Below are 12,948 nucleotides of genomic sequence, written 5' to 3' on the forward strand. Positions count from 1 at the left end.
GGTCTGTAAATCGCCAGGTTTACACACTTCATAGCACCCACCATAGCACATACCTTCCCCAATGTCCATACCTAGAACATTTTACCTCCGTTGATACCACTCCCGCCTTTGCGCTAATGCTGTCCACGACTGCAATTCTCGGCTGCATTGAGAGACCCCACACGGGTGTCCACCGTCAGGACGGGGAGAACCAGAGCCTCTCTCCGCAGCTCCCGGCGCACCCCGTGCCAGGGGGCGCTCCCGCAGGGACTTCTGGGCGTTGTAGTTCGCTCCGCCCTGGGGTCGCACCGACGCATTTCTTGTGCGTCCCTAACGGCCGCCATTGGCTGGGCCTGGCTTAGAGATCCTTGTTTCGTGGTGTTTGTCAGTTTCCCGTCGCGGTGACCGGAGCTGAAGGTGGCTGACCACGTCTGCCTCGACAGCTGTGGCCGAAGCACCCGCGGCGGGTGCCGCCAGCTCAAAAGGGAGGCCAGAGCCGATGTGACTGCAGATCCGGGAGGTAGAGGCGGCCAGTCCCCCCGAGTCTCCCGGCCGGCGGCTGAGGGGTTAGTGGAGCCCGACGCGCCCAGTCCCTTCAGCTTCAGGGCGGCGGGACGATAGAAACTCTTGTGACCTCACATCCCCCTGCCCAGACTTGGAACAGTTTCCTGACCCGATCGCGCAGGTGTTGGGAAGGGGGCGGCGCGGGAGAAGGGAAGCCCCGGGGCTGCGAGAGAGAAGGCGTCTCCGCCCGGGTTCCCTCCGTGGGGGGCGGGAGGCTTTCCCCGGCGTGAGGGTGGGAACGGCGGGGAGACCGCCTCCTTCACGTTTCTTACCCCTCCGGCAGCCCTAGGGTCCTGCCGCCACCCGCGGGACGCATAGACCCGACCGTGGGGATGGCCACCAGGGTCCGGACAGCGGCCATCTGGGTGAGTAGCGCTTTTTCTCTCCTTTCTGAAAAGCTCTCCCTGAGCCCCAAGGTGTACACATTCCATTCCGCCGGGTGGGAGTTTATCGTGCGCGCCCGCTCCCCACTCCGCTTCAGGACACTCCTGTAGAGCGCGTTAGACCGTCCAGAAGTACTTCTTGTCATCAGACTTTTAATTTAAACTTTCCGTCTCTTTTCTGCCAATTTTGTACCCTGAACTTTGAGTTCAACGAGGGGTTGAACTCATCTCTCGCCGTCTCTTTCTAAGCTCTTTGGACCTCATTTGGGAAATTAGGTCCTCGTTTATTCCCTTATTCAACAGTTTTTACTGTCTTGTGCTTGCTGGGCCCTGGGGCAGGTGCTAAGAGTGCAAAGATCAGTTGTTCCTGCCCTTGTTTTGTGAGAGCAGAGGTCTGGTGGGGCCGGTGAACAAGGAAACCCATAGGGACAATGACAATACGTACTCAGAACAGGCTGCGGAAGTACATGAGGACGCACAGCACAGGGTCAGTTTTGGAGATGAGGGTCCTCCAAGAAATGCTTGGGTGATTAATAAGACACTCTTAACTGAGGTTTGGAAGGTGAGTGTGAATAAGGGACTGAAGCTCAGCCTGGGAAAAGGAAGCAACGTGCAAATCTGAGAGGCCTGAAATGCCCTGGTCTGTTGGTGACCTTTGATCATTTTAGGGTTGCTGAAATGTGGAGTTTGAAGGTTTGTACGTGATGGTGGAATGTATGTTAAAAAAGGAGGCCAGAGCCACAGGCTGACCAGATCATAGAGAGGTTTGAGAATTACCTTAAAAACTTGGATTTTAGGGGCACCTGGGTGGCTCAGGTCATGATCTCAGGGTCCTGGGATCGAGCCCCACATTGGGTTCTCTGCTCAGCAGGGAGCCTGCTTCCTCCTCTCTCTCTGCCTGCCTCTCTGCTTACTTGTGATCTCTCTGTCAAATAAACAAATAAATAAAATCTTAAAAAAAAAAGAAACCTTGGATTTTATTCTCCAGGGAAGAGAGATTTATTGACGTGATTTCCCAAAGAACTTCTGGTTGGAATGGTCTGAAGTAGGCAAGAGAAGATAAGGGTTTAAATAAACTAGTAGTTTTGAAAAAAGAGAGATGGGGGGCGCCTGGGTGGCTCAGTGGATTAAGTCGCTGCATTCGGCTCAGGTCATGATCTCAGGGTCCTGGGATCGAGCCCCGCATCGGGCTCTCTGCTCTGCAGGGAGCCTGCTTCCTCCTCTCTCTCTGCCTGCCTCTCTGCCTACTTGTGATCTCTCTCTCTCTGTCAAATAAATAAATAAAATCTTTAAAAAAAAAAAAAAAAAAAAAAAAAAAAAAAAAAAAAAAAAAGAAAAAAGAGAGATGGTAAAGAGGCAGAAGCAAGTCACCGGCATGAAAGGTACAGCATAGGGAATTTTCTCGGTGGTATTGTAATAATGTCGTAAGGTGACAGATGGTAGCTGGGCTTATGGTGAGCGTGACATAATAGACCCCTGTGTTGTACTCCTGAAATTAATGGAACATTGGGCATCAACTATACCTTAATAAGATAAGTGAATAAGATAGTCAAATATATAGAAAACATTAGTTTAAAAAAGGGTGGGGGGCAGAAGCAACTGGATTTGGTACCTAGTTGGGTGCTGGTTGTGAGGGAGACGGAAAAGCGGGTGTGGCTGCTCGAATTCTGCTCTGTGGGCCTGGGTTGGGAGTGGTAGCATTCCCCAAGTCAGGAAAGTCTGTCAGAGTTGTTTTTGGTGGGGGGAGGTGGGTGGAGAGTTATGCTTTAGATGGATTGGACCCAATACTTGTTGGTGGGCAGGAGAGTAAGCATGTGTCTCAAGAGCAAGATCTGGACAGGCTGCACTGATCAGGTGTGGCCAGATTAGCTCAAGGAGAGCGTGTAGAATGAGGAGAGGACTGAGGATAGTTCTCAGAGAATTCGCAAGGGAAGGCCGCAGAAGAGGGGCTGAATACTGAGAGCCCAGTAGAGATGAGAGTAAAGAAGAGACTTGTGTTCCAGCGTTCAAGAAAAAGGAACCTCAAATCCAGTTGCCATGTGAGATGTCCCACAGAGATCAAGTAACATTAGGTCATAGAAGTTGAAATTGGATTTAGTGATGACGGTGGTGGTGGGTGTTACTTGTAACATTTCCAGAACAGAGTGTGTGTGTGTGTGTGTGTGTGTGTGTGTGTGTTAGGGAGGGAAAGAAGATGAAGAGTGGAGTTATGGGAACGGCAGTCGACTGCAGAAATGGGAATGAGGCAGGAGGACCGTGATGGAGAATTAAAGTAGTTGTTCTGTTGTAGTGGGAAGAGTTTGAGGAGAATCCAGTCAGGTACCTTGGTACAAAATCAGTCTAGAAATCAATAGGTTTCTACTTACAAATGGTTAATCTGCTTAGGAAGTTCCATGAAAGAAATTATCCTATTTAGAATGGCAATGAGTTAAATAAAATTGCTATAAACCTAGAAAAATGTGGAGGACTTCTATAAAGAGAGCTTTCCAGGGGTGCTGGGGTGACTCTGTCAGTTAAGCGTCTGCCTTCAGCTTAGGTCATGATCTTGGGGTCCTGGGATCGAGCCCCACATTGGACTCCCTGCTCAGCAGCAAATCTGCTTCTCCCTCTCCCTCTGTGATGTTTCTCCCTCTCCCTCTGATGTCTCTTATTCTCTCTCAAAAAAGTAAATAAAAATCTAAAAAAAAAAAAAAAAAGAGCTTTCTGGCACCAATAGTGTAGTTGACATTTACATAGTATACCAGCCGTGGGTGGCTGTGAGGGAGAACCAGAGTTCTTGCCACTTTACCGATCTTACTCCTCACGGCAGCCTCATGAGGAAGGGGCTAGGGTTAGCCCCCTTTGAAAGAAGAGGAAAGTGGGACAGAGAGAGAGTACAGCATTCTACCAAAACCACATGGCATTCAGACAGCCAAATAGAGAACTCAAACCCATGCAAGGTCAGGCTCCTGGCTCTGAGTTCTTAACATGATGGTATTCACCCTCTCCAGATGAAGAACATCCGAAGAGACAGGAACCATATGCTTTGACTTTCGAAGTGTTTGCCCATTTTTTCACTCTCCAGATATTTATTGAGCACCCACTGCATACCAGGTCCCCTTCCAGGTCCTGGGCATGCACTGTTGAGCAAGAATGACAGAATCCATGCTCTCAGAAAGTCTGCTTTCTGTCGAGGGAGACATGACAAATAATGATGAAGAAACTACTCCGGTAAAAAGAAGAGGTCAGAGTTGAGTTACCCTTAGAATTAAAACAGGTAGTGCTGAAGGCTGGGTAATAAGAGAAGGCCCCACTAAGGAGGTGATGTTAAGCCAAGGTCTAACTCACAAGAGGAGGCCGACCTGAGGAAGCGCAGCGGGAGAACAGCAGGGTGGGAACAGCCATTGCCAAGGTCATGAGGTGGAAGAGGGTTGGTGCTTACCTGACGGTGGAAAGAAGGCCTGTGTGGCTGGGCTGTGGGGATGTCGGAGGGGAGCAGACACAAGGTGGCCAGAGGCCAGATGGGCTGAGAAGCTGTCAAGAAAGGTGGCAGCGTAACATACATGGGTTTTCCGAAGACCCCTGCAGCTGCCGAGTGAAGAGTGGTTGTGGCGGGTAGGAGCGGACACAGGGAATGCTAGAACAGGGTGGGTCGAGGAGGCTACTGCAGTGATGCAGACAGCAGGTGGTGGAGGGTTCTTCTCAGGCGGTAGAAATGGAGAAACCGGACAGACCCCCGGGGCGATCTGAAAGCAAAGTCCTCTTTCTGAGAACCACTGATGCTTTTCATGCAGCCAGATGCCGTTTTTCAGAGTGAGCTGTGCGGTTTGAGTAGTCTGTGGTCCTTACCAGACAAACAAACGCTGATCTCAGTGTTCGCTACAGGGGAGGTTTTGTGCGGAGTCTCACGCAGATGGTAGTTAGGAGCCGGGTGACGCCACCGGTCGGTGCAGAGTCAGGAGTGGATTTGGGTGGCGTGGCCTTCCGCCCGTCCCCTGGTCCGTGTACTCTGCTGCTCAGGATGTAGGCTGGGAATTCTCAGCCCGCAGATTCCAGCATCCTGGGCCCTAATGTAGTTATTATTGACCTGGGAAGGGTCACTTCTCAGCTCTCTGGACCCAGAAAATGACGAAAGCAGGGCCAGTGGCTGTGCCCCACGTATCAGCGGCTCGGGGAGGCGAGACGGTGTCTCTTGCTGGCTAGTGTGCGTTTCAGCTCCTCTCCGTGGCTGACTGAGCAGGGGACTCATCCTCCAAACAAGTTTAAGATCACATTTTCCTGATGAGTTGAGCCTTTAATGACTGTGGAGTCCGCTTTAATTTCCAGGGATGCTTTTTTGCCATAAAGTCTGTTTTATGTTCATATAGCTGTTGGAGCTTCCTTTTGGTTAATTGCTAGTTTTATCTTTGTCTTTCGCGTTTGTATCTTTTCAGTCTTTGTATTTTGGATGTGCCTTCTTTAAACAGCGTAAATTTGTTTCTCATCAGTCAGTCCTTTTATTTTAAATGATGCACTTTGTTTATGATTGATGCAATTACTGATATGTCTGGGTTTAAATCTGCCATCTCACTGTGTGTTTTCTATCTGCTGTACTTGATCTGGGATTTTGTGTTTGTTTTTTCTTCTCCTCTCTTGCCTTTGTATTTTTTCTCTCACAGAGGTTTGGCCATTATACACATTGTTTATTGCTTTAACATTTTTTAAATTTAATGGGTGCTTTCTGGATAATTTCCTATAATTTGTCTTTTAATTAATTATTTCTAACATGCTATTAAAAATATTTTGGTTAAAAGTTTTCTCCTTTTTTTTTTTTTTTTTTAAGATTTATTTATTGGGTGCCTGGGTGGCTCAGTGGGTTAAGCCTCTGCCTTTCGCTCAGGTCATGATCCCAGGGTCTTGGGATTGAGGCCCGCATCAGGCTCTCTGCTCAGCGGGGAACCTGCTTCCTCCTCTCTCTCTGCCTGCCTCTCTGCCTACTTATGATCTCTCTCTCTGTCAAATTAATTAATAAAATCTTAAAAAAAAAGATTTATTTATTAGAGAAAGAGCGAGTGTGCATCCACACGGTGAGGGAGGGACAGAGGGAGAGAGGGAGAGACTCTCCAGCTGCCTGCTGAGCATGGAGCCCTGCGCACAGCTTCCATCTTAGGACCCTGAGATCATGACCTGAGCAGAAATCAAGGGACGCTTAACCGACTGAGCCAGCCAGGCGCCCCATCCGTTTCTATTAATTCTTTTCCTTTTTCAAATATGCTTGCTAAGTCATTTGTCTAATTCTAGGCCACATGATAAAGTTTGCCTTCATCTTGAATATAATAAGGTTCGTCCTTTATGATCAGTGGCCATGGAGCCTGTTCATTGGCTGTTGTCTTTGAGGGGTTCTGTCTGTTGTATGTTGACTTTCATTAGTTTTGCTTATGTCCTCTTGTTTTTTCAAAGTTTCATTATCTCGTGTGCTGGTCACTGTACTTGGAAATTCTCAAGCGGGGCGCCTGGGTGGCTCAGTCAGTTAAGCGACTGACTCTGGATTTCAGGTCAGGCCATGATGTCAGGGTCTCAAGTTTGAGCCCCGTGTGGGACTCTGTACTGGGCAGAGTCTGGGGTCTGGAGTCTGCTTGAGATTCTCTCTCTCCCTCTGCCCCTTCCCCTGCTCACACATGTACACACGCTCTGTCTTAAAAAGTGAAAAAAGAAGAAACAAGTTCTTTGAAGGAAAAAGTTAAGGCCTAGGAGGAAGGTATTTTACTCTAGATGTGCATATAGTTTTGCTTTTTTCCCATATGCTTTTGAGTACGGCTGAGGACAGGTGTGTTCCCATTGTAGGGGTTGGATGTGAGCCCCGGCTGCAGGACGGCCAGAGGCTGGCTTACACATGAACCTGTGTCGGGACGGCAGGATGCATGCTCAACTCCTCTCCATTATAAGCGCCAGGGGCCACCAGGGAGCTGGTGCCTTAGTTACCTCCGCTGGCGAGAGCAATGAGTTTCTTACTGGATTTTTTCTTTTTTTAACTTGACTATGATTAAGAAATTCCTAGATCTTGTGGTGTTCCGTTAGTTTCAGCCATTTGCAACCCTTATTCTTCCAGAGGCTTCTGGTGTCCCAGCTGTGGCCAGAGGAGCCTCTTCCTGAGCTCTCTTGAGGTGACTCTGTCAGTCTTAGCTGGCTTCCTGGCTTCCTGGCTTTTGGGCCAAACAAGATATTCTAGGTTCATCTGAGTATTTCCTGTCCCAAATCTGGAATCAGCTTTTCCTCCTGGAAATCTGATCCCTTTTAGTAGATTAACGTGCTCAAAGACCGCAATGAAGACCAGAATGTCATTGCTTCTAGGCGGTTTCACCAGGCAGACCTAGGAATCTTTGAAAGGAAAAAAAATATGGCTCATATTGGTATTTCCAATTCAAATTATGGAGTTTTCACTGTTCTAAAATTACTTTTTTTTGGTGGAAGTAACCCAGTGTTTGTTGAAAGATGAATGGATAAACAAAATGTGTGTGTCTCTTTGTGTGCTGATATGGATATGCATGACATACGATTCTTAAAAAGAAATTCTGCTATGTACTGCAGCATGGATGAACCCTGAGGACATTATCTTTGGTGCAATGAGCTAGTGACAAAAGGACAGATATTCTACTGATAGGAGTTTTTCAGTGTTGTCAGAGTCATAGAAAGTAGAGTGATGTTGTCAGAGATGGGGGTGGGGGAGGGGACAATGAGGGTTTATTGCCCAGAAGATGCAGTTTTACACATGAAAAGGCTTCTGGAGGTGGGAGGTGGTTATGATGCTGTAACACTGTGAATGTATTTAATTCCACTGAACTGTACATTTAAAAATGCTTAAGATAAATTTTGTTATGTGTATTTTACCAAAATTAAAAAATTTTCAAAAAGATGAGCTTTGACTCTTACCTCACACAGTACAAAAAAATGAACTCAGAATGGAACATAGACTTAAAATTTAAGAGCTAAAGCTATAACACTTCTGGAAGAAAACATAGAAAAATATTTGTGACTTTGGGTTAAGCCAAAGTTCTTAGATATACCTCCAATACCATCAGTCTCCAAAAAAAAAAAAAAAAAGAGAGAGAGAGAAAGCTTCTATGTAGATTCTGCTTTTGAAGTTGTGAATTGGACTATTACATCAAAATAAAAACTTTTGTGCTTCAAAGTCATTTCATTCAGAAAATGAAAAGGCAATTCACAGACTCTGAGTTACTATTTGCAAATCCTCTATCTAGTACAGGACTGTATTGAGAATATATAAAGAACACTTACAACTCAGTAAAAATGGCCAAAGGATCAGAAAAGACACTTCACCAAAGATCTGTAGATGGCAAATAAGATACAAAAAGATGTTTTCCACCCTTAGTCATCAGGGAAATACAGATTTCATCACAACTAGGTGCCATCTGTACCCACTTAAGCTGAAAGGCCGACAGCAAAAGTAGAGACCTTGGGGTCTTTATAGACTTGGTGGGAATATAAAGTGGTTGAGTCACTTTGAAAAGATTTTGGGGGCGCCTGGGTGACTCAGTGGGTTAAGCCTCTGCCTTCGGCTCAGGTCATGATCCCAGGGTCCTGGGTTTGAGCCCCGCATTGGGCTCTCTCACAACTGTCAGTGTTGAGTCACTGGGGAATGCATAGCCAAATGGGCTACTGTTAGCAGGAAAGGGGACACTGTGGGTCTGTGTTATGACAAGAATAACCCTCAAAGGCATTCTACTAAGTGAAACAAGCCAGACACAGTACAGGGTATGGCCCCATTTATAGGAGCCACCAGGAGAGGCAGTTCCTTAGACACAGAAGCTGGGCGAGAGCCGCCTGGGAGCTGCAGACGGCTTCAGAGGAGCGCGCAGAGTACAGGGCGGCGTCGGTGCCAGCCTGGACAGAGAGGGTTCCCTTCCCGCAAGGCCTTCAATTTAATAAAAGTCACTGAAGTTACATACTCTCTCCTTATAAAAGCTTCATTGCAGCATAATTTATGTACTGGAAAATTCACTCTTAAAATGTACAACTTGGTCATCTTTAGTATTTAGAGTTGTACACATGTCACCACTGTCTAATTCTAGAACATTATTGTCACTCCAATAAGAAACTGTCCCCACTGTCTAATTCTAGAACATTATCATCACTCCAAAAAGAAACTGTCCCCATCTGCAGTCTCTCCCTATTCCCTCTTTCTCCCTTTCCTTGGCAACCATTAATCTACTTTGTGTTTTTCTGAATTTACCAATTTCATAGAGTTATACCGTATATGACCTTTTCTCTCTGGCCTCTTTGGGCATATTTTTAAGGGTTGCTTTGCATTGGTTTCCGCCTGTCAGTCGTGATGCAAGCGAGTAGGAAGGCCTGTGGCACTCCCCTGGGCCCATGTGAGCATCCAGACATTTCTGACTGGAGGCAGAGTTGCGGCTGGACTGGTGTTTGAGGTTCGTCCTATGATGGCAAGATGCGCTTCGTCAGCAACCGTCCGGGAATGTCGGAAAAACAAGGTTTATAAGTCCTGGAGGTTCATAAGCCCTGGAGCACGCATGGTATGCCAGACAGCAAGGTCATGGAGGGGGAAGTGTGCACTCAGGCCTGGGCTTGTGCCTTTATTAGGATTGAGGGTGGGGTGCCTTGTGTTTTGCAGGTTCACATTTTATTGGTGAATTTAAAATATAAGGGTGGGAATTAGAGCACAGAAAGGGAAAACCAGGGTCACTCAATCGAGCAGTTATCTAGGTCACCCAGCGCTTTCCAAAAGGGGGATGTCATTGGGAGGGGCAGCCCGGTTTTTCGTCTTTTGGTGTAGCCAGCGATGTGTTGGTCCAAGATGAGTGTGTTCAAACTGGATGGCTTGACAATGAGAAGCTTGCCTCAGACACTTAAATTATGGTTAAAAAAAGCCAATTCCTTGGGCTTCCTCTCCAAGGGTTCATATATGTGGTACCATTTATCAGTACTTAATTCCTCGGTTTGGCTCAGTAGCCTCTGCTGGGTAGGCCGCATTTTGTTTATCTGATCATCCATTGATGGACATCTGGGTTGTTTCCAATAATGAGCTACTGTCATGAACATTTGTGTACAAGTGTTTAACTTACTGTTGCATCTTTTTTTAATTTTTAAATTTATTTTTATTTTTTTAATAAACATATAATGTATATTTAGGCCCAGGGTTACAGGTCTGTGAATCGCCAGGTTTACACACTTCACAGCACTCACCATAGCACATACCCTCCCCAGTGTCCATAACCCCACTCCCCTCTCCCGAGCCTCCTTCCCCCAGTAACTCTCTGTTTGTTTTGTGAGATTAAGAGTCTTTTATGGTTTGTCTCTCTCCCGATCCCATCTTGTTTCATTTATTCTTTTCCTACCCCGCAAGTCCCCCACGTTGCATCTCCACTTCCTTATATCAGGGAGATCATATGAAAGTTGTCTTTCTCCGATTGACTTATTTCGCTAAGCATAATACCCTCTAGTTCCACCTACGTCGTCGCAAATGGCAAGATTTCATTTCTTTTGATGGCTGCATAGTATTCCATTGTATATATATATCACATCTTCTTCATCCATTCATCTGTTGATGGGCATCTAGGTTCTTTCCATAGTTTGGCTATTGTGGACATTGCTGCTATAAACATTCGGGTGCATGTGCCCCTTCGGATCACTACGTTTGTATCTTTAGGGTAAATACCCAGTAGTGTTGCATCTTTTTTGTCACGTGCTAGGTATCTTGTTTTTATTTTATGAAGTTACTCTTTTAATTCCAGTGTAGTTAACGTGCAGTGTTGTGTTGGTTTCGGGCGTGCAGGGTGGTGATTCAACACTCCCACACATCACTCTACGCTCCTTGTGGAAGTGTACACCTAGTCTCCTGACCTGGTTCACCCCGTCTTGCTGACCATGTGCTCTCTGTAGCTAAGACACTCTTTTCTTGGCTTGTCTCTTTTTTTCTTCCTTTGTTTCTTAAATTCCACATATGACAGTACGGTATTTGTACTTTCTCTTCTCACATATGGTATTTGTCTTTCTCTGACTGCCTTATTTCACTTAGCATAATACTCTCCAGCTCCATCCATGTCATTGCAAATGGCAAGATTTCATTCTTTTTTTTTTTTTTTTTTAAGATTTTACTTATTTATCTGGCAGAGAGAGATCACAAGTAGGCAGAGAGGCAGGCAGAGAGACAGAGAGAGAGAGAGAGAGGGAGAAGCAGGCTCCTCGCTGAGCAGAGAGCCCGATGGGGGCTCGATCCCAGGACCTTGAGATCATGACCCGAGCTGAAGGCAGAGGCTTAACCCACTGAGCCATCCAGGTGCCCGATTTCATTCTTTTTGATGGCTGATTAATATTCCTGTGTGTGTGTGTGTGTGTGTGTGTGTACACCATATCTTTATCCATTCATCGGTTGATGGCCACTTGGGCTGTCTCCATACATACTATTATAGATACTGCTGCTATAAATTTAGGGGTGCATGTATCCTTTCAAATTAGTGTTTTTGTATTCTTTGGTAGATACCTAGTAGTGTAATTACCGCATGCATCCTTGCCCACACCTGTTATTTCTTGTGTTGATTTTAGCCATTCAGACAGGTGTGAGGTGATCTCTCATTGTGGTTTTAACTTTCATTTCCCTACTGACAAGCGCCGTTGAACATGTTTTCCTGTCTCTGTTGGCCATCCACATGTCTTCTTTGGAAAAATGTCTGTTCATGTCTTCTGCCCATTTTTTAATTGGATTATTTGTTTTTGGGTGTTGAGTTATGTCTGTTCCTTATATATTTGGGTACTAACCCTGTACTGGATATGTCATTTGCAAATATCTTGTCCCATGCCGCAGGATGTCTTTTATTTTGTGACTGTTTCCTTCACTGTGCAGAAGCTTTTTATTCTGCTGACGTCCCGGGAGTATGTTTTTGCTTTTGTTTTTCTTGCTTCGAGAGACGCATTAGAAAAATGTTGCTCTGGCTGATGTTAGAGAAATTACTGCCTGTGTTCTCTCCTAGGATTTTTGATTTCTGTTGCTGATATGATCTTTCGTGTTGATTGATGATTGATTTGTGAATATTGAGCCACCCTTGCAACCCAGGAATAAATCCCGCTTGATCGTAGTGAATGATGTTTTTAGAGTATTGTTGGATTTGGTTTGCCGATACTTTGTTGAGGATTTTTGCATCTGTATTCATCAGAGATACTGGCCTGTAATTCCTGTTTTGTTTTCTTTTTTTTTTTTTTTTAAGATTTTATTTATTTATTTGAGAGAGAGAGAGCACAAGCAGGCAGAGCGAAAGAGGGAGAAGCAGGCTCTCCTTTGAGCAGGGAGCCTGACGTGGGGCTTGATCCCAGGACTCCGGGATCATGACCTGAACCAAAGACAGATGCTTAACAGACTGAGCCACCCAGGTGCCCCAAGTTCCTGTTATTTTGTAGTGTCTTTATTTGGTTTGGGGATCAGGGTAATGCAGCCCTCATAGAATGAATTTGGAAGTTTTCCTTCTTCTGTTTTTTGGAATACTTTGAGAAGAATAGATATTAACTCTCCTTCAAATGTTTGGTAGAACTTAACCCGTGAGGCTGCCTGTGAGGTGACTTCTGTTCGTTGGGAGTTTTTTGCCTGCTGATTCAGTGTCATTGCCGGTAATCAGTCTGTTCAAATTCTCTGTGTCTTCCTGATTCAGTTTTGGGAGGTTGTATGTCTCTAGGTTTTTATCCATTTCTTCCAGGTTGTCCAGTTTGTTGGCATAATGTTCATGTTCACATATTCATAGTATTCTCTTATAAGCCTTTGTATTTCTGTAGTATTACTTATTATTTCTCCTTTCTTTTCTAATTTTATTTGAGGCCTCTCTCTGTTTCTCTCTCTGTCTCTCTTGATGAGTCTAGTGAAAAGTTCATCAATTTGGTTGATCTTTTCAAAGAACCAGCTCCTTGTCTCACTGGTCCATTCCATTGTTTGTTTTAGTTTCTCTTACATTTATTTCAGCTCTAATCTTTGTTATTTCCTTCCTTCTCCTGGTTTTGCGTTTTGTTTGTTCTTTGTTTGGTTCCTTTAGGTGTATGG

The 12,948-nt window shown here is 45.5% G+C and overlaps 1 protein-coding gene across 3 annotated transcripts in view; it reads left to right on the forward strand.

The window, feature by feature from the left end:
• The first annotated feature begins 318 nt into the window (after positions 1-318).
• The window catches only part of LOC123954475 (zinc finger protein 268-like), a 34,505-nt gene continuing 21,875 nt past the window's right edge, over positions 319-12,948 (forward strand). For 2 of the 3 annotated variants that reach the window (XM_046025685.1, XM_046025687.1), the window contains exons 1-2: positions 319-545; positions 827-908. In XM_046025685.1, coding sequence (XP_045881641.1) covers positions 876-908 — 33 coding nt within the window. In that variant the 5' untranslated portion in view covers positions 319-545; positions 827-875. The remainder of the gene's footprint in view (positions 546-826; positions 909-12,948) is intronic. The other variant, XM_046025686.1, reaches the window with a different exon arrangement.

Source organism: Meles meles, chromosome 12 (genome assembly GCF_922984935.1).
Source record: "Meles meles chromosome 12, mMelMel3.1 paternal haplotype, whole genome shotgun sequence".
Taxonomy (NCBI): Eukaryota; Metazoa; Chordata; class Mammalia; order Carnivora; family Mustelidae; genus Meles; species Meles meles.